Source organism: Thunnus albacares, chromosome 12 (genome assembly GCF_914725855.1).
Source record: "Thunnus albacares chromosome 12, fThuAlb1.1, whole genome shotgun sequence".
In the NCBI taxonomy this organism is placed as follows: domain Eukaryota; kingdom Metazoa; phylum Chordata; class Actinopteri; order Scombriformes; family Scombridae; genus Thunnus; species Thunnus albacares.
In genome coordinates this window covers 20365853-20393122 of record NC_058117.1, presented here as the reverse complement: position 1 = coordinate 20393122, position 27270 = coordinate 20365853, and the positions used below count along the sequence as shown (strand labels likewise).

General features: G+C 40.0%; 1 protein-coding gene across 1 annotated transcript; it reads right to left on the bottom strand.

The window, feature by feature from the left end:
• Positions 1-76: 76 nt before the first annotated feature.
• On the bottom strand, positions 77-27260 carry yes1 (YES proto-oncogene 1, Src family tyrosine kinase). Its single transcript, XM_044368073.1, has 12 exons — positions 26863-27260; positions 17360-17650; positions 15732-15831; positions 14602-14700; positions 13424-13527; positions 13065-13214; positions 11225-11380; positions 8204-8383; positions 5813-5889; positions 4892-5045; positions 4395-4526; positions 77-1955 (listed from the first exon to the last, which is right to left on the bottom strand). The coding sequence occupies exons 2-12, from the start codon at positions 17640-17642 to the stop codon at positions 1747-1749; spliced, it is 1644 nt and encodes a 547-aa protein (XP_044224008.1). The 5' UTR covers positions 17643-17650; positions 26863-27260; the 3' UTR covers positions 77-1746.
• Between the last annotated feature and the right edge of the window lie 10 nt (positions 27261-27270).

Genomic DNA, 27270 nt, shown 5'->3' with positions numbered 1-27270 from the left:
GTTGTCTAAGGCATGTACTGCAAAACTGAGACATCTTCAATCTGAATCTGACCAAGAATGATTGTCGAAAGCTGAGTGAAACTTTTAAGTAAAACTTTTATTTTTTTCTGTACAAAATCATATTAGTTCTCAGTAATTTCATTATCATCTCCCCACTAGTTCAAGTCCCGTCTTCAGGAACGATCACATATTAGGCTCTCGTGAGTGAAGCACAGAAAGAAAAACAAAACAATTTTCACATCTTTGTCCAATCCTTTAGTTTACTTACTTAATGACAAGAAGAAGAGAGCTTTCCATCTCCTCAACTCTCCCATCATACACTGCTGGACAGACAGTTGACGTACCGCTAAGAACTTGTGATTGGACTTTTAGATTCTCTCTATTTAAAGTAAAAAAAGCCCTGATCTGACCACAGAGTGTGCAAGGTGTTTGTTCTGTCTGGTTCTAGTTACCTCGCTGCAAAAGTGATCCATAATCTCTACCACTGGGATTTGAAATAACAGAACCGCAAGGAGAATTCAACATAGGATTTCAGATTCTGCAAATTCTGTTCTATAAAACAAAACACAGAGTGGCTTTTCATTGTTCCATTTACAGTTTTTTGGGGTAAAATGACAGTGTACTAAGGACATTGAAGGTTCATTTATCATATGATGGTGGAATTTTACTGAGAAAAAGAAGAAAAAACTACAGCTGCATGTATGATTTACATGATGTGAATTTAATAGATCTAACAGCACACTGTACCATCTACAGTATGTCAGGTAATTCATCTGCAGTAAAGTTACGCTGTGTAAATGTGTGCAACATGAGGAGGAACATGTTAAGAGTCTTTTTACAGCAATCAGAGCTGTGCACTGGAAATGTCCATTTCAAAACATTTATAAAATGTTAAAACAGGAAAGATGTTTTTTGCACTTGTAAATTATCAAAATATCTCTTTATGATTTCAAGTCCCCTTTCGAATGAAAATAAGTAAAAGCGTTAGAAATCGACGTGATTTGCCATTCAAGTGACCGTGTTAAAAAGAAACATGCAAATCACTTCTCATGTTCTCATTCGTCCGCCTGATCGCACCTGCTGAAAATACACTTTTTTCGCACATACTGTACATCTGCTTTGATCTCTCAGTACATTCTTGCATCCATTTTCATTTACATCGCTTCACTCTTCTCCATCAAAGCTTTACAGTCACAGCACATACTCTACAACTCAACCAGTTATTGGTCGCTTAAAAAAAAAAAAAAACTTATCAACCTACATATTCAAACCAAACTCATGTACATATAAAAGATTTCAAAGAATTGTGTTGTAAAATAAAATAAAAAGGGGGAGATTGGAGGGGTGGGGGTGGGGGTTGGGGGGAATCATAAAAAAGTAAAAAAAAAAACTGTGCATCTGCAAGTAGCCATCGATTTGAAATTAATCTCTGTTTGATCACAGTGTCGTGGCCTGTCAGTCCATATGGATTATTCTGATTAGCAGGGTTCCCAGAGCTTAACGTACCAGCACCAATCTGCACACTTGGATGCTTCCAGATTATTGGTCCCCAGGTACACAAGGGACAAACCTCTACTTCAGAAAACATTTACTTCTTGCACTTGCAGATATGCCAGTGTGGTTGTGGACTCATTTGTAGCACTAAAACCTCTTTTTTTTTCCTCCAGCAGTTCTCCGTTTTCCCAAGTTTTGCTCTCCTCTGATGTATCTCTGTGTGATGCCACAGTTCCCCCAAAATCCCCCGAACTAGAGGTTGTCCCCTGGCTGGTACTGTGGCTCTGTGGCTGTGAAGTAGTCTTCCAAAAAGGACTGGATGTACTCGAATGTCGGTCTCTCGTCTGGCTCCTTCTTCCAGCACTGCCTCATCATCTCGTGGAGAGACTCGGGGCAGCCCTGTGGACACGGCATGCGGTATCCTCGTTCTACCTGCTCAAGTACCTCTCGGTTCACCATACCTGGAAAAAACACACAAGAATACAATGTGTAAATCACCCTCTCACATGGTTGGTTTCATAACTCATGGGTATAAAGTTTGTGTTTGTAAGTGTATTTTGTTGTGTGGCTTTTATTTTTGATGGAAAAAGTAAACAGTGAGTTAACTCACTAACAGAAATAACTAACAAGTCAGGCTGTATTGGGGCTGGTGTAATTTCGGTTTAGCTCCACTTGAAAGTGGCAACAAGATTATTTTATAATTTCTTTATGTGTTTCTAAGGATTTTAATCTTATTTTATGTGTTAAGTTTGCTAAATTTGTGTTGCTATAGCCCCATAATATGACGGAGGTCCAATGGAAAAACAGTCAAGGCTTCCCTTTATTTGACTGGGATGCTACAATGCACTGTGTGTAAAGTTCAATAAGATAAGAAGAAGAGCGCAGATAGAGATGTAGAGTAAAATTGTCTTGAAATTTCACAAAATGCCAGTGAAATGAAAAATTAGCCCAAAAAAAGAGCCTTTATTTTTATGATGTTCTAAAATAATCATGTCAGTATGACTACTGTCCTCTCAAGGTCAGTGTATGTTAGTTAAAGTCCAACTGAAATCACATTTAATCATTCAAAATAATGTAATGTCAACATGTTTTTTTAATATATTGGTAATAGTTTTGTATTATTAAAATGAACAAGCTAAGGTGCAGGACAAGATGTGTGCTCATATTTGTAAGTTAAGATAAGAAGGAGACTTTAGCAGGAAAGCTAATGTGGGTTGTTGTTCAGAGTCTGTGGCTCTTGTGTAGCAGGATGCAATCAGGCTCAGTGCGACCATCTGCTCTGCCTGTGATCCTAAACCACATTATTGCAAGATTCAATTTGCTGAAATAAGAAATAAGAACTCCAGCGACATAAGCAGATCAAATTAAAACAAAACTATCATGAAACCAAAGATTTTCAAATATTAATTTCTCCCTTTTGGTTTCTGATTTTTTTCAGAAAGGAGAACAGTGGATAAGTTATTTACAGGGTAGAAAAGTGGATTTATCCAAAGTTTTCTGGTTAAGAAAAATAATAGTTTTTGATGAGAAAACAACTCATTATGCAGCCTGAAGCAGTAGGTAAAAGTAGCAGTAACTGTTTAGGTGGAAGTTGGGTGACTATTTCCTGTAAGACTTGTAGACAGTTACAGGGATAAAAACGCTTACAGGGCAACAACCTAGTAAGTAATTTGAAATAAAATGGGATTTGAGAAGAGTTCAAAATAAAACTCAAACAAAAACAGTGGCATTACATTTTCTGGCCCCTTCCTGCCCTACTAGAGCACTAGAGTTATGTATTCCTTCCCAAGACAGGAAGACAGTGATCCTGAACCCTTTGACACAGTGCAGAGACAGCTCCATGGGGAGCTCAACTGCAGCTAAAAGAGGTTATGACACAGAGTCAGTGGCATGGTCGTAGCCGCATCCTGCCCCCCTCCTCCATTCCTTCGCCCCCCTCCATCTCTCTGTGGGAGAGTGGGGATCAGATTATCTCACACTTGGAGAGAGGAAAGGCCCAGAGCGACTGCTGAGACCACGATATGGTGGTGGAGGTATGTCGGATGCTGAGGTGTTAGCGTGATTTATGTCTTGCATCTGGAAACCATAGCTCTAATAACATGCCTGTCGTATATCAGAGTGTGTATAAGATATCTATAAATACACACGGACTAAAATAGAAAAAAATGGTGTGTTCCCATATGGATGCTGCAGTCTTACTTACCACCTACTGCTTCGACACTACCAAGCAAGGGAATAGAAACAGAGCTCCCGAAAAAGACAGCGTGGCACGAGAAGAGCCACAAATGCCCGTTGAGTCATATTACAATTTTGAGAAGGGGGGATGAGGGTTTCAGCCCCCAAAAATTGCAGCTCTGGGGTGAATTAATTAGACTGAAGGGTTTGCACTGAAACCAAGGAGGCCACAGGAGCCAGATGGCCCTCTGCAAGAGATGGTGGTTTAGTCTGCCATATGGCACACTCTGTAATCAGTGCCAGTCGCATGCTGTCAACACCAGATAAGCTGCAGTACTGCTCTCAGACAGCAGGGGTCAGGATGTGGTGGCAGACGATGAGAGGATCACGTATGGGAGGGTGAGGGGTACTTTCCCATGGACTGATAAGTCATTAGACATCTGCGTTGACTCATATCTACTACATTGCAGTTCTATTCTGATCTGCATGTGTGAGAAAATACTATTAAAAGATTCAGATGACTGAGGATCAGAGTAGCATGTGGGAATCATCCTGAGGCAAAAATGAATGAATTATTCCCGTTTTCCATGAGGAAAACTTGAAAAAGATTCCATTTAGGTTCTATGGGAGCAACATAGTTGAGATTATGGAAGACTTAAAAAAAAAAAAAAAACAGGGGAATAAATATCCCATATATCCCATATCTGTGTAACTCTCATCCTTACCTGGATATGGTACTCTGCCCTTGGTCACCAGTTCAGTCAGTAGTATACCAAATGACCAGACATCTGATTTGATAGTGAAGCGGCCGTACAGAGCAGCTTCAGGGGCCGTCCACTTGATGGGGAACTTAGCACCTGGACAGAGAAAAGAGTAAAAATGATTGAAAATGATCAAAAAGTGAGAGACTGTAGCCTAAATAGAATAGGATGCATAAACCATAATGAGAAGAAAAATGTATATCTGTGTCTGCTTTTTCTATTTCTGTTCAAGTGAGGATCAAATGTTAACTCCTAAAAAAGGACAAACCCAAAGTTTGACTGGGATCACTGATGAACATGAGATAAACTGAAGGCTCAAGATAGACAACAGGGGTTCAGAATAAATTAGTCTATTTATAGGTCCTCCCAAATGCAGACAAACAATCATGTGCATCTCTGTGGGCTAATCACATCCAATTCTTAACACACACACACACACACACACACACACACACACACACCTTGTCTGGCGGTGTACTCGTTGTCCTCGATGAGCCGAGCCAGGCCGAAGTCGGCGATTTTACACACCAGGTTATCAGCCACCAGAATGTTGGCAGCTCTCAGGTCCCTGTGGATATAGTTCATCCTCTCAATGAAGGCCATGCCGTCTGCAATCTGGGACAGGATTGGACAGAAAAGACGGGGACAGAAGAGGGTTCACCAAACAGTCACAAATCGTGAATAATACCAATCAAGAGCCGTTACAGTGAGTTGTCATTTCAAGAAAAATACATGTCACTGATGTAGTATTTAATCCAGATTTTAATTCAGGCTGAGAGATTATCTGCAGTTGTGTCAGTGAGAATAATTGGACAAATCTTCAAAAACAACTATCTGACACCTCCTGGCACTGGCAGCCAAGTCCCTCAGAGGCGTCTCGAGGTGTCAGCCTGCCTCGGTCTAATTCTCAAACACTTTTCCACTCTGCTGAGTGAGGAGAAGAGGGAGCCCGGGAGCGTGGAGTGGCGAATTAAGAGCAGATCACAGTAGGCGACTGAACCAGCGAGCTTAAGTGGCCTCTGATGAGCAGTGTTTAAGTGCTACAGGCAGCTAAGTGGTGGAGAACGAGGGAAGGCACATACAGCGGGCAGGCGGGAGAGGAAGGGAGGGGAATGTAGAGATGTCAGGTTGGATATTAAATAAATATGACGAACAGATGGAGAACAAACTAAAACCCTTCTGCATAGGGACTGATTATTTGACTCATACACACCTACACACGCAGCTGAGAACTTGCCCACATGGAGCTATTTATTTTACTGCTTCTAGTCCTTCCCTCATACAGAGTTAAAACAGCAGCTGGGCAGGTAAGAGGCAGAGGGAGTTCCTGGGCCAGTGTTGATATTCTGATGATTTTTTTTTTTTTTTTTTTTAAATCCTACCTGTGCAGCCATATCCACCAGCTGAGGCAGCTTCAGATATTTCCCATCTCCCTCCTTCAGGAAGTCCAGTAAACTCCCTGTCAAGAGTTTAGAAGATACTGTCAGGCAGAATCAATGCAAATGAGTTGACAGAGTTTAGCAGTAGAAACGCTGAAACAGACAAGTCAATTTAGAGGCAACATGACATGTTTTTACAAAGATCATCAGAGGATTAGCCCTTCAAGTTCAGTTGGCAGTCGCTTCACTCATAATCAGAGTCAGAATCCAGTTCAGCACAGATTATTTGTATTGATTAGGTGAACTTGTCATTACAGATTCTCTGTATATTAATAGGTATTTTCCTTTCTTTATATATATATATATTGTTACAAAAGTATTCTCAAGGGCTGGGTTGGAAAGTGAAGAAATTACAGATCCATTGCCTGAAGATCTAGTATGTACTATATAGTGTGTTATGATCATTCTTCACGTACGGAGGCTTAAAGATGATTAAGGCTGGCATTATGCTCCAAATGACATTTGAAATTTCTCATAAAGGTTGCCATGTAATACAGTGGGATTTGTTTGTTCAATATGATTGATATGCAAGATGGCAGAGCTTACACGTTGCAGTGGAAGAAAACTATGAAACTGCAAACCACTCATATGATAGTATTGATAAGTTGCAGATTTAAACTATGTTTAAAACGACAGCTATAACTTTGACTTAGTTTTTGGTTGCAAAACTCCCATTTTGCTTGTGGCAAATACTCTAAATTTGGTTTTGTATTATATATACACAACCAGCTTTGATTTCATTCCATGAATTACATGCATTTGCAAAACATCATTTGGAAAGGTATCAATCAAGAGGATTAATTATTTCATATGTATCATTTAAAAACAAGAAAAACGGATGCAAAGACAAGAACTTGAGAGAGAAGTAGAAAGATGTGAAGTACTTCATAAGACTGCATCTGCAGAGGATAACTGGAGACAATTAACTGTATCCAGAGCTAAACTAAACCTCAACATTTCAAATGAAATCACAAAATAAATTAACTATATCAGACAAAAGCACCATGAATTTGGCGATAAACCAAGTAAATTACTTGCCAATCAATTAAAGAAGGCATCAAAGACAATAACATCACCTAAAAGAGATTAAGTGGGCTTTTTATGAATTTTATAATAAACTCTATAAATGCCTCAGTAACTATTCACAAGATGAACTGGATAACTACCCCCAAAGCAGCAATTTACATAAATTATCTGAATTAGATCAACAACACCCCGGTTCACCATTTACATACTTCTATCTCCAACTTTTAAACTGTTCCTGAACCAAATATCAGATTTTTTTCCATTAGAGAGATGAACTCTAGTGAAACATAACAGTGGATGTATTTTTCAAGACCTTTGGTTCCTGTTATTTTCTTACTTGGAAAACTTCTCTTGAGGTGATCAATAATGGACTTGGACAATTTCTGGTCCTAAGCCTTTATGGATACAGGTACACCATAAATTATGGACATATTTTGTTATTGTTACTTACTACTCTGTCACTGTTTTTCTTTGTTTTTGTTGTTTTGTTCCTCTCATACACAACCTGTGTGTGTGTATGCGTATGTCCATGCATACGTGCGCCTAAGTCAAACACAAGTATGTTTTTCTATGCCGAAAGTAAATTGTTGGTATAATAATAATAATAATAATAATAATAATAATAATAATAATAATAATAATAATAATAATAATAATAATAATAATAATGATGAAGTGTGTTACAGGCACATTTCTATGCACATGTGCTCTTCTGAGGGTAAACTTGCAATGTATCTTTGGTGGTTCATTGCATGAACAGTTTGGTGGTCATTAATATGCTAAGTATACTTAAGTTCACACCTGAGATGTTTACGAAATTTTGGTAGACAAAAGTAACCAAGAACACATCAATAGTATAACTTTTAAGGATAAACTAAGGTATTTAAAGTGCAGTTTCAGAAAATATACTCTTTGTTTGTTTGTTTTTTGTTTATTTAGGCGTATGGGGATAGAGGGGAAGGATGAGGGGATAAGAGGATACTCAGTGTACTGTTATGCTTGTTTATCCACTGGTGCTGGTTATCGTACATGCTTTGGAAATAAAAATATGTTGAAAAAAAAAAAAAGGAAAGGCATCAGTGATCATTGCTGGGATATTTTTGAAAAGAGCTGCAAGGTAAGGAATTACATTTTGAGAACTTTGATAACCTCTGTATTATAAATGTTGTCCTTACGTTAATATACTGAAGAATATTGGATTAACAATACAGCATCACAGCCTTTATGTTTGGGTTAGCGGACAGCCTGGTCTATAGAGCTCTGCTAAAGCTCAAATTTAGAGTCTCTGTGATTATGAACTGTCCTTACCTTTGCCCATAAACTCGGTGACGATGTAGATGGGTTCCTCAGACACCACAGCATAGAGAGGTACCAGTTTGTCATGTCGGAGTTTCTTCATGATCTGAGCCTCCTGCAGGAAAGCCTCTGGGGACATGGTGCCGGGCTTCAGGGTCTTGATCGCCACCTTAGTAGTTCCATTCCATGTGCCTGAATAAAACAAAATGTGTAATCATCACTGATGACTGAAATAAACCACAAACCTACAAGGTATTTGTGTAGCCTACTGAAAGGTATAATTGAGGAATAACACGTTTTTCCCCCAATTTATTATTCTGCACATTAACATATTTTACTTTTAGACACAAAATGAAACACTGAAGGCATATTAGAGACTTTTTGACCCCTTTTAGGTGATTGGCACATCAATCCTAAAAATGAACCTGCAAGCCAGTGATCACTGGCAGCGTTCCCATGTGTCAAGAGCAGCCCGGGAGAGAAAGAACACGACAGCTTAAATAATCAGCCATTTCCTGGTCGAGAGCCACTTACTCACGCCCTGCTTACATACAATGAGCTGAGGCAGGAGATCTAGTGCTTCCGTCATAAGGCTGACCTTCATGAATGAATCATACTGAACAAACTCTACACACACACACATACACATACACACAAGCTGAAGGACAAAGTAGGGCACTGATAATATCTAATAATATGAAGTGGTGAGAACATGGAAAGCACAAGAAAATATAACACATTTGAAAACGTTAGACAAATGCACGAACAGGGAGAGTTTTCAGTGAGGGGTTTTATCTGTCTGAGCAGAAAAAACCATCAAGAACAGAACAGTGCAGAGAGAGGCAGAGAGGGATTCCTGGGATTGCACAGTGGAGGCTGGCAGGTCGAGGCTTGCTGCAGGCCAGGCTTAATGAAAGAGTGAGTGATGAAAGAAGAGAGTCGTGTTTGCTGAAAGGCCCCCTTCTCACATGCAGGCCGGAGAGCTGAAGCGTAGGATGTGACCTGTGATTACTGAGCTATGTGTGTGTGTGTGTGTGTGTGTGTGTGTGAGAACCAACGACAATCAGTAATCAGCATTTACATCAGAATGTGGGCCAGTGATATAGCAAGATGAGATCTTAGTTTATGGTAATATGAATCATTCTATAAAGCCACCACCCATTTGATAAGATTTTTGCTTTTAGATGTTTTATTACATTAAGTGTTTGACACCCATGACCAAAATAGTCATTGTGTTACTTATGGATGGAATTATAGTAAAAATAAATTATTCTCCTTTTTGCTGGGGACCCCCTGGACCCCTTTCAAGGCCCCCCAATGGGTCTCCGGACCCCACTTTGAGAACCACTGCTATAAAAGTAACTCGGTTTATAGAGTTAACTGCTTCTAGATTCTTTTACATTAATTTTACATTAGTTATAAATAATTTAAAGTGGATGATTTGTTTCTGTATGTAAGCGCTAATGGCTGTGTGAGTCCATGCGGTTGTTTATATTCTTTACTAATTCATGATCAGCGTCAAACATCAATACTAAAAGTGTACAGTGTGTTTATGTAAGCGTGTTGTTGACATAGGAAGTGTGTATACGAAATGGATGTTGGACGTCAATCTCTATGTTGTGTAGCAGGACAGATCAAGCCAGTCAGTGTCACTGAGCAAAGCACCTTTTTTGTAGCATGAATAGTCACTTCAGTGTTTCCATATAGTAGTTTTGTTGGCAGGTTTCTTAGAAATATGATTCAACCTGTATCCTACTCATATTGGCTTTTTATACTCAGGAGGGAATTTCACAGTAAAAACCCCTCTCTTTGTTTCCGTTGCTGTGGAGTAAATAGAGGAACTCTGACAGAAACCCAAACCTCTTTAAGGGCGCGGCCACACAAGTGTTTATATCAGCAAGATTTCAAACTGACATCAAGTCATTTTCAATGGAATTGCCATGATCAGTTGATTCAGAGGGTGTTTTCATTTGAAGTTCAACTTTTTGACTAATTGTAAACCGTCTTGACAGTGCTGACCATTGAGATGTTAGAAACTGGTGGAAAATCTCATTAGCTGTGTTGCTCCTCGTAATTTTATCTAATCCTGCTCTGCTGGAGTATAAGTGGTCTTAAGCGGTCCACAAAAATGCAACAAGGTTTGCAATCAGGAGTGAGTGGTGCAAAGACTGTAGTTCCCTTTGGGTTATCTGTGTGTCCAGTTAAGGCCCTTTCAGACATAAAGTGACAGCGGCACCACTGCGCTCTGAAACCCATTATTTCCAATGGCTTGTGCTGTGCCATGATGGTTTCTGCGGTGTCAAGCAAAGCGTGGGCACAGTGTGCTACTAGTTTGTTCAGTATTCGTCACAGTGCGCAGCGCCCAGAGTTCAACCTGGTTGAATAGAAACGAGGCAGCCAGCCAGGCGTGGAAGGCGATATGGAGGAAAAACTAATATTGTGTGTGTCTGAATTCCCTGAATTGTACAACACAAGTTTATGCTTGTATCAAGACTTTGGGAGGAAAGTCCTATCTTGGAAACATGTTTCCAACCAAGTAGGCACAACAGGTGTGTTTTAACAATCAGGTAGCTTGCAGGTAGGCAATATGTGTAGCCTATATGATAAACTGCTCTAATTGCTCTACAGTCCCACTAGAAGTTTTGAAAACTCCACCTATTTTGCTCTGTCCTCCGCGACTTCCCCGAACACCTAGTCAGATGTGCACTAAACCGAATGGTGAGCACAATTCAAATCCTGTTGTGTCTTAAAGGGCCATTAGCGACTGAGATCGTAAGTACTCACTATGCCACCAAGCTTCCAGCAAGCCGTGCAAATCAATTTTGCTGTGGCAGTTATGGTGAAACTACCAAAACAACATACTTAAAGTCAACACGTTTGTCATGAGTTGGTTCTGTGGCCCCAAGGTTCATTCTAAAAGCACAAGTGCATGTTAATCAATATGCAACTCAGTTGACTCTTTGGAAGCCTTCCTTTTATCAACAGTATATGAATGTACATGTGTGTTTTAGTACAGCAGTAATGGTGTCTTACCCATCCAGACTTCTCCAAAGCAACCCTGGCCCAGTTTGACCTCCAGTCGGAGGGACTCTCGGGGAATTTCCCAGGCATCCTTAGCTAGTCCCTGAGTCTGAGGCTTCACCGTGGGGCACACGGTCGTCAGCCTGTAGCACAGACCATCGGCATGTTCTGGACAGGAACAGACATGTAAAGACACACACACACAGGAAGAAAAATGACCGGTCAGATGGGACTTGTTGAATGATTGATCAGCCTGCTCATTCACACCAGTAGCATGTTAAACACAAACACAATCAATGTGTAAATACATACATAATCCTAGCAGTGATCACAGCCAGACTACAGTAAGTGAACTGTAAACATGTGATACATACAACATACTACAATCAAACCACAACAAAGCAAACACACAGAATTGTTCTTTTTGTTTTTCCCCTCAGAATTTATTTTTCAGTGCCAGAAATAATCAAATTTTCTGGTAATTTCACTATAATGATGTGAACAGTACTCAGCTTAACAATTTTTTTTTTTTACAATTTCTGTGAAAAGCAAAAAGATCCAGATGCAGTTTTGGTATAGAAGCCTCTTTAAGAGTTTAGCTGACAACAGGAGCACTAATCATCTTGTGGAACGTCAAAAAGAAGTGAAAAAAACCCCTATCAAAACTTCCCAGAGACCTGAAGGATGTCCTTAAATTGCTTGTTTCTTCCGACCAACAGACAAAAAATATACATTTAATTTACTATCATATATGATAGAGACATATTCTCACATCCAAGGAGCTGGAAAAGCAAATATTTGCCATTTTTTTGCCTGAAAAAATGACTGAAACGATTATCTAAATAGTTGATGACTAATTTTCTTTCAATCGACTAATTGTTGCAGCTTTAGAAATGCCCCATTTGTATTCTGCACACAGAAAAAGGGAGAAACAGTGGAGTTGAACAGCCTATTATATTCAGCCACTGAACATGTAAGATGTTTCCTGCATGACTTCTCGGTTATTGTTGACTCGTATGCAAGTCTGCCTGGAGTTCAAAGACGACACTTATAGGAATACAAAGGAGTGCAGAGCTTTGAATCTACCGGTCGTTAATGATAAAAAGCGCAGAAGTTAGTGAATTGGATAAATTATATGGGGAAGAGCAGCAGGATCAACACATGACCTGAAATCAAATGTTAAAGAATCAAATAACAAACATCTTTTTGTTTTTTATTCTACCTCTGGGAGTCAAACTGTATTCTTACAAAATTTTCAATGAACAGTTTGTGTTTGCATCATCCAGACGTCCTGCTTTCTTGCGACAGTCCGCAGGGGATTTTTAGCAACAGCTGCCTGCTTATCAATATTGTGCAGATTACAGCAGGCTTAAGACTGTTTTTTTTTATGAAACATTTTTTATATTCACGCCTCTTTTGGCTTAAGTCTCACATGGTTTAGTTTTTTTGGGACTCGGTTGTGATTACTGAGCTGCGACCGTGTCAGTGAAAGCACCGCTTGCAACGGGTTTACAGTCACCACAGGAGGAAAAAAAAAAAAAAGCCTCTGTAAAACGTATTCAATACATATCCCTGCAGCAGATCCACAGTTGAATAATGCATTTTCCTCAGCAAGCATTGCATTCATTGGCTGAAATGTTAAATAAAACAACAGTGGTGACTACTTGTCCTTCAAAAAAACCTTAAAAAAAAAACCCCAACATGTTAAATAAACCAGATCACACAACTCAAACATGAGTCTGAAGGGAAAACTTTCTCCGAGCTGTCCAGCTATAAGCAACAATTGCAACAAATAAATGCTACCTGCGTGAGGATAAGATGTGTGAGTGGGTCATGTGGACGGACTGCGTACCTGTGTAGTGTTTCACCAGCTTCTGTAGTGTCTCAAACTGGGCCCGAGTGGTGATGTAATAACCACCGTTATCCAGCTTACGGATTTTGTAGTGTTTGACGTTGTCTCCCTTTATCTCATCCCAGTCCCGGATAGACAGAGAGTAGGCACCTTTAAATTCACAGAAATTCAGTTAGATTATGCTTCATAGTAATAGATAATGACTCAAATCTGCAATGCATTACATATGACTACCATTAATCAAGGTCCACAGACTTCAAAAGCACAAATAAGAAAAAAATCATTTCATTTTATGGTTGTATACTAAACTGCAGCATTATTATTACAGCCTTTTCATGTCAAAGACTAAATTTACTTACCTTTGGTCGTCTCACTCTCTCGTGCCAAGAAAGTGCCCCGCTGGTTCCCTGGAAGCAATAAGAGACGCTCAGCGTCTTTGCGGCCCATTTTACCAAAGTACCATCTGCCAAAAGACAGAAAGTCAAATTCTTAGTCAGAGGAGAAGCTCAAGCTCAAGGATTCATTTAAAAAAATATGCTGATGGAGATGTGATATTTAGATGTTGGAGATGTACAGAACCAGACAAAAGTTTCCCTTGAATGAGACATTTTCTCATTCGAGGGAATGTGAAGGTGTGTCCAAACTTTTGACTGTTAAATCCTGTCTGTAATCTTGGCAGATTAAACATCAAAGACGGCTGAACAGAAAAATAAAATATATTCAAAGTTATTCAGCTGACATTAAACATAAGGAATTTGAAGCGGTTCATTTGTGGTTACATTCGAAGTTAGATAGCTTAAAATCTCATTTAAGTCAAAATAATTTAGACCACACTCCTGTCATTATAGCTCATTATTAGCTTTGCTGCAGGCTGTAGGTCTTTAGCTTGTTCCATTACATACAGTATGAGCTACATAAATAGTTTGTCCTTATTGCTATGAATAATAAGTAAAATATTAGGTCACGGCTGTATACAATCTTAAGAGTCTAACTTTTCTTCTTCTTCTTTTTTAATAGAGTACATTGTTTCCAGATGACATTACAAGTCCAGCCATGTTAGAAACTAGACGTATTGTCTCACCTCACAGGTATACTTTTCCCTGAACACAATTAAAAGGAAACCAGCAATCCTGAACCTTGTCAATCACTTGTCATCACTTTAATGAATTAAAACGTTTTGGTAGACTATTAGGCACCCTGCGGGCAAAGTTAACTGACTGGTTTAGCTGAGATTTTTTTCATCAGTAGCTTAAATTGTCAGCGACATAGAAACCAGGCCAAAACTGTATGAAAGCAACACAGTACGTAACGTTTCTGTCAGACCGGATGAACAGCCACCGGTCCTCAATACAGGGCCTCATTGTTTAGACTCTCTGCCGTGTGGACGTGATGGGTTAGTCACAAAGTGTGACCGCCCAGTCGCATTGTGTTGTCTTAATCAGGGAAGAACTAACCGACCAGGTTTTAAATAAAGTGAAAGTAAACTAAAGATGGAGCGAGCAAAACAGAGAGGTTAGAGAGGATAATGAGTTCTCACTCTTCAGCCTGTATGGAGTCGGCTGGGGCCACGTAGTTACTGGGGATGTAACCTTTCTGTCCGGTGTTAATGGAGCGAGCCTCCCACCAGTCGCCTTCCCTGAACAGAGGAAAAGTAAAGAAGTTAGTATAATACAGACGAAAAATACACCTAGTCCAAGTTATTGTGGATTCATTGAAAACACCACACAGGTAGTCACATTCCCGGTATTTTGAATAGCAGATGTTCACGTTTAAATTCAAAGATGAGAGGAGTTGAGGTGTTGGGAGAATCTGTCTGCTGGCATTTTGAGCACGTCTATCCTCCTCCCACCTCCTCTCTGAAAGCAGATGGCCATGTCCATCGCTGCGAACGCAACGCGAACACCGACAGTTGTTGAGGACTGTATGTGATAAATGAGGAGAGAAGAATTTTTGGAGCTTTGCCTATTTTAACACCTCTGCACACCTGGGCAGTAGATGGTGCTGGGGGGAGTAGGGAGTGAGGAATGTGTAGAAAATAATATTCTTAGTTCTTATCATTTGTTGTTATTTCCTTTTATATTATTTTAATGGAGCATTACTGAAGTGTAATCCTGCAAAACAGGACATACTGTACTTGTTTAAACATGTATTGTGGACAAAATGATCACAAATGATGGCTAACAATACAAGTGTCATAATGCAACAACTGAGATTTACTGGTAAAAAGCAAAAAATATTGTTTGCAGTATATTGTTATCAGTTTGACCTTCAGGCATATGATCAGTGCACTGCTGATGTCATTGAATAAAGATTCTATAAATCATGACATGATCTTATTTTATAAATGTGCACTGCTTGTATTTTACTGACTGATGCAAAAGTTGCTTTAACAAACGTAACACTCTGAACTGGAGGAATGATAAGTGGCGGCAGAAAAACGATGAGGACTAAACAGATGGCCCATTAGAGGAACCCATTAACCCAGACAGATTTCAGCCTTAATATCAGACCTGAATACAATGAGGGATTAAATACACACACACGCATACACACACACACACACACACACACACACACACACAGAGGATGTCACTTGCACAAACACAACCGTCTCCACACACATCAACGCAGCGGGAGTTTGTCGGTGTAAAAAGCAAATGTACTCACGTGTTGTTGATAATCTGGAAGCGATCCCCTTTTTTGAACGACAGATCGTCCGACGTCCTCGCTTCGTAGTCGTACAGCGCTACAAAAAATGTTACACCGCCTGCGAGTAAGAGAGACAGATAGTTAGAGGTGTGCATGACTACAACCGCTAGTTAGTCCCACACAGCCTCCAAGCTTCAATAAGACAGTTTGACTTATCAACACCATATTTATACTGAATCAAGTTTTTTGTCTCAATGGGTATTACATCTTTTTTTTTTTTTTTTTTATTATAGCTGGTATGAGAGTTTTAGTTTCCTCTGTGTGACTTTGAAAGTAACCACAGAGAATTTCCTGATCTTTAATGACTATTTAATCTACTGGCAACATGATGAAAGACCAGCAAATAGAAGCAGCCTTCGGCCTTCATATGAAAACAAGATGCTCGTTTTGATATTTATCCTCCTTTGTTACTTTTATCATGTTTTACACTGGAGACTCATCTTAATCCACAGAAAACAATCAGATTATGTTCATAAAATTCAAGACTGTATCGCAGAGTATGCTTCTTTTGAAATATCTAAAAACATACAACCGGCTCTCTTGACTTTGATTTGTTTTACGAACGCATGAAGGAAACAGAATATACGTTCCAGCGTTCTGTAGTATCGCCTCGAGTCACCGAATCAAATTGATGTCACTTGATCTCTGGCTGTAATGAAAAGAGTTTATTCGTCCGACATAGTATGAAGTGACAGAGTGCTGAGAGACAACAGGACTCTGATATGTTTATCTTGAGGAGGAAATTGAACGGGCAGGATTAGATCTGTGGCAGCCCCTCAGGTCAGATTATCCTCCTTGAGAGAGCGAGATGGAACGAGATAGGGCTGCAGGGTGGCATGTGTGCGTGTCTCTGTGTGTGCGTGTGTGTGTGCGCGCACTGTAGGAGGCCACGTCATTCTTTGTACATTTGTTGTGCTCATTTACCGCATAATTTCCCCATCAAATCTATGTTGCATTAATCATCCGGAATAACAAGAGAGTCATTTTCACCACCGACGAATCCACATTCACAGTGAGTAATCAAACTAAAACTTTAAATGTACATATAACTAAAGTCAATGAATTCAGTGTATGTAATTGTTTTCTTTGGCTCCAGAGCAGCCATGTCTGCCTGCTGCATTGCTCTCCATATTATAAAGCTATTTCAGGGTTTCTAGTCGGCCTTGATGTTTTGGCTGAGTCGTTTCAAATGTCTAATTTGCATAACATCTGCTGCTCATAATGTCCTATGCATAACAAATGTTCGGCTGAGTTTATTCTAAAGTTGTACAATGTTTTGCACATAATAACAATAGAATAAAAAAGTTAGAAAATGGCAGAGGAAAATATGTATTAGCTTGAATTTAGTTTGCAAATTAGTAAAGAAAATGCAAGTCTTTCATTTTGGATTGTATTAAAAAGCAGCAAAGATTCTCTTCCGTTCTCTCAAGGAGCTTTTGGGACCTGAAGTTATATGAATATATTTGAATTTTAAAAAAAAAGGACATTTCATTCATGTTGAAAAACTTCCAAAGCCTTTTTCTCAAATATGCAGATTCCCTGCTCTCATGTGTCCCCGAAATCTTAAATCCTCTCTGGAAACTGACCTGTGATGACACTAGGGAAGGGACTGCTCACAGCCACCGAGGTGAAGGAGGTGGACGCCCCGCCGAAGGGCGTCATGACTGAAGACGCTCCGCCAAAAGGCGTGAGGGCGCTGGCGTGGCTGTTGTAGCTGTTGTTGTGTGTCTTCATTGCTGGCGAATGACCCATCAGGGTGGGGTCGGGCCCGTAGTGGCCCAGGTGGGCGTTGACCGGCGTGGCATTTGAGTTATCGGGTCGGTACTTCAGCGCCGGGCTCTTGTCTTCTTTACTCCTGACGCAACCCATTGTCAAGCCTGCAGGGGACGACAAGGAAGATTCACTTAACTGGCTGATTCATACATAAAACACAATCATACCTGAGATGCAAATAATAACTGACCTAAATACCTTTCAGAAGTGGTCAGATAAATGTTTCACCACATTAACGACAAAGTGCAAATCCAGTGTGGCTCCAATTTACATATAGGAACAACATTCAGATGGAAACTGCTGGATTAATCAAATCAGGAAATACATGCAAATCAAATGGGACGATTACAGTTGGGGCTGTGAAAATGTGCCAGATATATTTGTGAATTGGGAACAAGCCAAATGATGTCCTCATTGATGAGCACTGTTACAGAAACTGATGTCTGTTTTGTCAATCGATCATGGAAGCTGGGATTTATTTTTTTCCTGGAGATGAATCTTAATGATGAGATTTAAGAACAATCTGAATGTAAAATGCAGAAGATACATGTTCCCTCCCTGAAAAGGTTAGAAACAAGTCCTCAATTACCAAATTTAACTATAAACTTGAATAAATCAGCAACAGAATCTACCAGGCCTGAGCTCTTGCTTTGTCATGGAGCTGAACTTATGTGGAGAGGAATAATTGTGATACTGCGCATACTACGCCTGGAGCTTTTTTTTTGAGGGGTGGGGGGATCTTAGCATAACCTTGCCGTCCAGAAAACAAAGACTGCAAGCCAACCGATGACCTCACATGACTTCACAATTCCCAACAAAAGCATTTCAAGCCAGCAGAGCTATAAACTAGATCCTGTTGCAGCCTGCGGCCATTTCAGCTCTCCCCTGTGATCACACTATCACTGACACAGATTTCAGAGAAGAGCCCTTAGGTGTGAAGAGTTGCTTAACCTATTGATATATGAGAGCTCGGTGGGTGTGGGTGTGTTTGCTGTATTTCGAGGACTATGACCAAATAACTTCACAGATCATAAAGATAGCGGAATCCTCCTCTGGACTATTTTTGGCTTGGTTAATGTTTGTCTTGGGTTATGTTTAATATTTTGGGAAGGCGTCGGGATGTCCTCACTAGAAGAGTATCCGGTGGTAGATGAATGCAGGTCAGTTTATGGGTGTGTTCTACAGAGCCTGCTGTGTTTAGTCATTTTTCTGCCACATTTGACTTCTTTGTCAAAGTATTATTGTGTGTTCTTTCCTTACGTGTGTTCAACAAGCTACCACTCCATAACTCTTAAGACTGATCCATTGTCAGTGACTCATATCCTGGCATTTGTAAAATGTTACAACATGGTTTCAAATATCTGGCAGTGACAGCTCACACACTGATACCTAGGGTTTCTTACACAGATGGAAGTTTTGTACTAAGAAGACTTTGAAAAATACAAACTTTACTTCATATTAAGCTTCAAGTTAGCTTCAGAAAACATTTTTGGTGTTTGATGCTGTGACACATCATCAGGCAGTGTAATGACATTTGAATGAGTGACACCTGAGTGGAGGTGTTACAGGTTTGTAAGTAGAGACACACCTTCCCACTCCCTTGAATGAGGAAGTGTGTCTGAACCTTTCACTGGTACTGTATTGATACACCTTTGGAGTGGTTTTTGTATATTTGGTGTGTTCTGACATTTTATAGATCAAACAACTAATTATTTAATGGAAAAATATTTGACAGAATAAAAGGTTCAATGTGTAAGAATTGGCCGTCTGATTCAAACGCATCACCCCACCTCCATTATCACTCAGCATAAAGCTTACTGTTTCCAGTGACTCTGTGCTATGGCGTTGTCAAGATATGAAAAGGCCAAGGAGACATTAGAGACAGTGGTAAATTACAAAAGAGCTGCAGTGACCAGAAAGTGGTTGCACCACAGAGATGATTACAACATAACTCTAAATAAAAACTAAATAGTTACACACATGTCTCTAGGGTAGGTGTAAATCATGAAATGTTACAGAACTCACAAATGGTAAAACAACAGTTTTTCTGCCAAACAGCGTCATTTTTTCCATTAATTGCTGCCATTTTGCAACACAGTAATCCAGCAGAGACCTTATTTATTGATATGATATTTCAATATTGATCCAGCTTACTTCGATGTGCTACGATGCCAAATGGCCAGTTGACACATAGCTGGTGCTATAAGTGGTATTATGAAACAGACTGGACGGGGCCAGAGCTAGCTGGTTAGCATGCTAACTTCAGTAGATATCTCTGCAACACATTACATATAAGTCTGTGACATAACATCAAAAATGTTTTAAACTAAAATTCTGGCCATTGAACCTTTAATCGATAATGAAAATAATCGTTCGTTGCAGCCTTATAAGTTTGTGTCCTTAAAAACACAAGCAAAGGCTATAAAATGATTATTTTAACAACATACACAAATTTAATATTTTATATTAGAAAGTGTAGATCTACTAGTGCAGACCAATATTAGGTTTTTATTCCAGTCAATCTGTTATGAACACAGGTTTGAATTTCAGCTAATACTTAATCTGTGACCTTTCCACAAGTGGATTATAGTCATGCAGCATGGATTACGTTTGTCATTCCATCTAAAAATGAAACCAAAAAGGTAAGATGACAAATAAAAAAAAAGATCCTTACTATGCTACTATGCTACTATTACTATTGATTTGACAGCACTTTGTTTCTATAAAACAGGAACTCAGCAAAGAAAACAATTCATTTAGTCTCTACTCCCGAGTATGATCTTGGCTTGTGAAGGGCATCGCTACAACTGAACCTAATGAGAGAGAACAGTCAATGTATGGATCTATTTATTTGAGACGGATGGTGTATTGACTTCCTCCCATTAATAAACAGTATTGACTGAGCAGCCAATTCTGACGCAGCAGAAAAAGACAACAGGATGAATGATGGTGTCAGAAGGATGGATGGACATGAATTCTTATATAATGAAAACTGTGAACTTTAAAGAGGTGGAAGGACAGTTTTAGATGCAGATTGATGCTGCAGAGCCGTCATCATTTAAAAGAACGGACGCTTTTAGTTGACATGTTTTCACTCTTTGAGAAGTTTTAACTATTTCTACACACCAGAAACATCATGTGAGAGAAGCTGATGAAGGTGAGGTTATATTTCAAATACAAAATCAGACCAATAAATCAAAAATGTTAAGTTTCAACTCATGTACACCGTCTAGCTAACTAACTAGTCCAGTCAAACAAATTAGAGCGTTTTCAGAAGCCAGACATCCTTCACAGAATTGTTTGCACAGAAAAGATAACCAACAACAGCTGGTGGCGACAGCATGCAATCTGTGTAAGCATGACAGCACTGCTTGTCCTGACGGTTTGTTACGATTGGTTAACATGCAAAGCAACAGGAAACATGTCTGCAATTTTGAAGGAGAGAGAGAGAGAGAATCACTTTGGCAACGTAGCTGCTATAAAATGCCGATTATATAGTAAAATAAACTTTCTCTCGTTATCTTGATTACATGAAGTGTATCAGATGGGAAGAAAGCTAAGCCCCGTGTTTGTGAATGTGTCAGTGAAGCCTGAAACACACATCTGCAAATCTGAGGCTGTAAACAGGCACGGTTGTCATGCGCAGATGTTCGTACAGGTGTGTGGGAAAAAACACGGCACGTCAATGTAAAATTAAAGTCAGCGTAAGGAAGCGTCCCACGTAAGGCAGAATGTAACAAAGAATGAACCTGGAAACCACAGAAATCTGATATTTTAAATAGAAATAAACTGGAAAATCATTTAAATGGATCATCTTTTACTATTTGATTCTTTGTTTTCCTCCAAAGAAACCTTTTTTATAGTATTTCCACTTCAGTTAAGAGTAGATTTATGAGGTTTTTAAACATGCAAACAAAAATCAGATATGTAGCCTAAGTGTTTCCCTGGTGTGGTCTAGTATTTGCAAATAATATCTCATCTTTTAAATGATGCAAATTATGGTTGCAATATATAGTACAATCACAGAAACGCCTATTTTTTAATATTCTCTCTACTAATTTGAACTTGTTCACTATTATAGTGAATAGTATTACAGCACTATTATATCATATCTCCATAGAGGCTAAACTAAACCCTAAAATAGTTTTGCTACACACCATGTCATAATAAGAAGCGACTGACATCAGAGCGGAGGCCAACATAAACATGACTGTCACCTTTGACCTTGTCCTGTGTCACATGTCAACCTCTACACGGTTCCACAAGTCCAACACACTTATTGCGTGACACTGAACCTAATGCTACAGCAAACTAGTGGCTGACCTCAAAGACAACACGGTGAAGGAGTGTGTCGGTGTCGTCTAAAGAGGGTGTCAACGCTTCAAATCCTCTGCTGCGTCCTGGAAGCAAACACACTCCGAGCTGCGACTAATCCTGACAAAACCAGACGATGGGTGACTGATGTTGGTGTTTAAGTACACGGATCATGTTTCAGGACCTACTTTGATTTCCGCTGAGGCATCTGGAGCTCCAAAAGTTTATACTACTGCATAAAAACTGCCCTTTCCTTAATGACTGGCAACCTCTCTTATTTTCACCGTTATGCACCCAGATGATTCGCTCCTAAAATGGCCATGAATAGATCACAAGCCTGAGCGAGCCCACAGGGTTGGCGCATGATCTGGTGTGTCAAACTGGTTCAACGCCCACAAGTTTCAGTTGGGATCCTCTCTGGCACAAAAAAAACACAAGAGGTGGCCTGGAGCAGATGTAATGTGGGGATGTTACATTATATTGTGATTTATTAATAAATCAAAAAATGATGTCATTAATAAAAGATCATGAGACAGGAGAGTCTTCAGGGTTCATTTTTTTTCTTGCTGCTACAGATATCTAACAGCACATTCTTTTATGAAAACAAGACAGCATAGAGGAGATCGCTTAGGGGTTAACATTTCAACGCCGTCCGTAGCTGATTTCACAGATTCTCAGGGTTATAGGAAAAGTTCTTTTTATTTGCTTTAAAGAGCAAAAAAAATGAATATAACAAATGTACTACCCAGCTTTTGAACCACCCAAGGAGAACTGTGCTCTCAGAGAGAAAGAAAAGCCCACATCTCCCTGTTTTGTTGCAAAAGAGAGGCTTTCACTTTCTTCTTTTGTCAGTCCCATCTACCTTTTGTTACAGACAAAGAGAAAGTACCTTGTGGTGCTCCCCCACAGAGCGGAGCACAGCACAGCAGACTCACTATACACATGCTAACACTGAGCCGCATAAATGCTAATAAGGGCACAAACTGTCCTTACAGAGTTGGAGCCAAATAGCCCCAACAATCAAACCAAGTACTTCCCATTAAATACTAAAAAAAAGATGTTTCTACAGACAGGATTTGTTATGGTGGTTTACAGCTCTATTTGTTCTATTTATCTGTTAAGCTATTAATCATTTTCATTCAGATACTTAAGTCCTGAACTGACATGAAACACTGAGAAATATGTATGGGAATATTCTTGGCAAAGAATATGACCACCACCAGTGTTTTTTTTTTCCCTTGTGTGACAAATTTACCAAAACTAATGACGGCTCAAATCGACTTTACGGCAAATCAAATTACAGGCAGATTATTGTATCCTTTATCAGATGGTTTCCTGAATGAGATCGTTATATACAACAACGAGATTAGCAGGAAGAAGTGTGCTATTCTTTTGATGGCTCCGAGGGAACAGAGAGATACTGCCTCCCACTCGTACAGAGATGTGGGTCATGACTTCAAATACACTTTGTAAATTGCTTGTTAACTAACTGGATCTTAAAAACCATGGAGGTTAGCTAATCCGTTTGAGATGTTTTATAAATTTACAAAAAGCAAAAATTATACTCAAACTCCCTTCTAATCTAAGTGAAAGATGTATAAGTTTGGAAGTGAACAGAATGGAAGTAAATTCACAAAAAAATACTTCTAATTTTACTGCCAGGCGTACTGTGCAAGAGCACACAAAAAGACACTGGTATGTATTCAAACAAACGGCGGAGTCGGAGCCCATCCAAGGACATGTGACATGTGAGGCTGTGTGCCAGACTGCCAGTGATGCCGTGTCAGATTAAGGAGACACAGGCTGCTGCTTCCCACAGGGCCGAATGAAACAATGCTGCAGAGCGGCAGGAGGGAAGCTTTTGCTGTAGCTGCCATTCAGGAGCAAAAAAAAAAATCCCAACGCTGCGTGTTATCAGGCTGAACTGTTAGCTCTTTACTGAGGTAAACTTTCATCAAAGACGGTAAGAGGCGACTCACAACTAGTACTGGAGTCCGTTTTATTTATTTGACTCATGTCAAAGTGTCTCAAATAGCTCCACAGGCCTAAATTGTGCCAAAGAAATGAGTTGGAAATGTTAAGAGAGTATTGTTAAGAGTGATAAGTTCGTACATGTAAGGAAAACAAACTGTATACAGTATCTGATGAACCAATCTTCAAGTTCTATGTCAGAGCATCTCAAAATCCAGTATATCATAACACGGATCTGTGTTATGATCTGAGGTTATTTTTAAATGACAAAAAAATTAACAAGTATCAACTCGCGTGTAGCTCTGATAGGGAAGTTTCGTATGAATGGGATATCTTCCGCTGCTGTGAAGTTTGTGTGATGCACTCAGATAAACTGAGCGTGACGCAGCTCTTTACTTTCATTGTGACAAACAAATCAGATAAGATGCGACGGCGGGGAGAGATGTGGGAACGCCTTCCGACCCCTGAGCGACTGCCTTGCGTAACCTTTTCAGTCACTTGAGATGAACCTGTTTCACACACTGAACTTTAACAGGGTTCATGTTTAGTAACTACATGAATCGAGGGCATATCGCTTTGACTGATAAGCAAATAGCGGTACTTTATTACTGTTTCAGTACCAATCGAAGTGTGTTTATAGCATTATCTAAAATCAATCCAAGAGCCGACAAATGGCGCTGAATGTAAACATGCAATGATTAGCTGATTAATCAAACAACAGAAAATTAACCTGCAAGCGTTTTTTCATCATTTATCAAGAAAAGATGCTGATCATTCTCTGCTTCCAGCTCTCAGTTGTGAGGATTTGCTGTTTTTCTCTGTGTTGCGTGACAGTAAACTAAACACCTTCGGGTTTTGGGCTATTGGTCGGTGAAAACAAGCAATCTGAAGACGTCAACCTTGGGCTTTATGAAACTGTGACAGTGATGGTTTACTACTTTCTGACCAAACACTTAAACACTTGCTTAGTCATGAAAATAATCATCAGATTACTTGATAACAACAATAATGGTTAGTTAGTTATGGCCCTAAACAAATGCTTTCTCTGATTTGTAATCTTTGTTTACTCTTCGATCAGATAGTTCCAGACTGAAATGCAGATTTTGACTTTCATTCGTTTAACCAAGGTTCTTGTACCGTTCTTGTGTTTAGACGTTAAATATCTGAGAACTTTCAAACAATCCAAAAGCAAAAGTTGTTCAATCCTCATATTAGAGAGGCTGAAACCAGTGAATATGTGGCATTTTAGCTTTGGATAAATTATTACACGATGCATTGATCACTGTATGTGTTGTTCACTTATTTTCCATTGATCAATTCAAAACACTACAAGAAAGGCCACCAGGTTGTTATTGAAGCTCCTACACTAGAGAGAGACTTTTAGACGTGGCTCTGGGCAAACAGCAGCACCCAAAGTCTGCAACCAAGCCGCTGGTTGCTATAAAAGATAACTCCAGCGCACGCATACTCCTGAAAGCTAAGTTGACAGACCTCCTCGGTAAACACTGACCGCAATCACAGAGAGATGAGAAGGTACCAGGGGCTGTAAACCATTACTGAAGCGTAACTCGGCAATTGCCCTGGCACACTCACTGAGGCGCGGTACGGTCTTATCTTCAGGGCAGCCTGCCATCTCTGCCAATCACTGAGAGTGGAAGAGGGACCAAGGGGCCGGCGGGGGAAGAGAGAGAGAGAGAGAGAAAGAGAGAGAGAGAGAGAGAGGGACTTCCTTCCGAATCCATTCATGCCATTGAGGCCACCTGCTGTGCCTGTCAAAGGCTAGAGTGAGGCTGGGAGAGAGAAAGAGCCATCTTCCAGCTATATAAAAAAAAAAAAAAAAGAGCTCTTCTTGTTCTCTGTTCCCAAACTGATGAAGGACACCACATCGCTCAGTGAGAAGCTGAAATCTGAACATTTTCTTTTCGGCCTCACAAATCTAAACTTTTCGTTCAGGTTTGCAAACGTGTGAGCGTGCTGTATTACGGCTTTGACCTCGCCACTGTGGGCTGAAATTGCTGGGAAGCTCATAATCTTTAATCAGGTAGCTGTAATGATACTGTAGAGTCTGATTCGTGCCATGAGGACACTCAAGGATCCCTCATGCCTCCCCTTAAACTCAAGCCCCTGAAACTCAGCCAACACCACCTGTTAGTGCTCCTCACTCCTCTGCCAACAGCCTTCTCCATTCCAGCTGTGTGTGTGTGTATGTGTGTGTGTCCATCTGTGTGTGTGTGTGTGTGAAGGAGACATGACTGTCCAGCCAACTGGGGCTGTACTAACAGAGGGATTACCATAGAGGAGGATTACTTACTGTGGCACTGGAGTGTACAAGCACACCAACAGACACATGCACAGTCATGGACAGTGAATATATGGACACACACACACACAACACAACAGCAGCATTCCTGTACTTTATCCCTCATCTTACACACAAATTTTCTGTAGTGGTCAAATGAGGGAAGTACACCAGCACCACCTCCATAAGATCATGCAAGAAGAAAGTTGGAAATTACTGCATAAGGCTTAAATTATAGGGTTTTAGTGTCATTTTGGAAACTCTGTTGTAATGCTGTATGTCCTGCACTGAAGGCCTATTACAGCTGAGGCCTGTAGCAGCTGACTGTGTGAAAGAGAGACTGAGGTTGGGTGAGGCAGAAAGAAAAGAGTAGGTGGTTAAACTTTGTTGTGTGAAAGAAATCCACACTCAAATGTAAAATGAAGCTACAAAAAAGTGACTTTGTTTGAGGGTTTTTTTGTTGTTGTTTTTGTAGCTAAAATAGTGCAAGTTAAACTATGTAACCTTGTTCCAGGACGGTTTGGGAGTCTTTTTCTCAGTTTCTTCCATCGATTAACACAAGCAAAGACTCTCAAAGCTCGAGTCCTGGTTCAGACTTTTATTACAATGTAACACAGCGAGGAAACTCTCATGATCCTCTTTCCCAACTTTCTGTGTCACACAGCACTACAAGGCCCTACTCGCTCCTCTTCCAAAGGCAAAATGTGACTTTTTCAGGAGAGGATTTCTTACCTTAAACGCGACCTTTGCAGTGTTGTAGTTCGGCTACATGCGTCCTGTGATCTTTTTTTTTCCACCCCACGTTTTTTTTTCTTTTTTCACGTCGACAATCCAAAGTGGAAACAGCCGACACAAGCAGTCTCTCTAACGTGGAATCTCAGTCTTCCGTCTGTCCCATACCGATTAACTACTTCACCAGCCCAAAGTCCTCCGCTGGGATCCCTGATAGTCCTTTAAAACGAGCATACGCCGTCGGCTGACAAAGACCGCTTAATATGGCGGAGTGAAAGCGCCGCAAAACAGTTAAAATATCCAGAAATCACCGGCCGCTGATAGGTCAGGCTTGCCCTGAAAGACACACAACAATAGCCGGACTAGTACCGAGGAGCCGACGAGGCCAAAGAAGGAATCATGGGGCAT

What these genes read in the sequence shown, in the direction of transcription:
- yes1 (XM_044368073.1), bottom strand. Translation starts at nt 17,642, where the DNA reads ATGGGTTGCGTCAGGAGTAAAGAAGACAAGAGCCCGGCGCTGAAGTAC. An exon ending in GACTCCATACAGGCTGAAGA is followed by an intron (nt 13,528 to 14,601) that starts GTGAGAACTCAT and finishes GTCTTTTGGCAG; the next exon opens with ATGGTACTTTGGTAAAATGG. An exon ending in GGGCAGAGTACCATATCCAG is followed by an intron (nt 1,956 to 4,394) that starts GTAAGGATGAGA and finishes TGTTTTTTCCAG; the next exon opens with GTATGGTGAACCGAGAGGTA.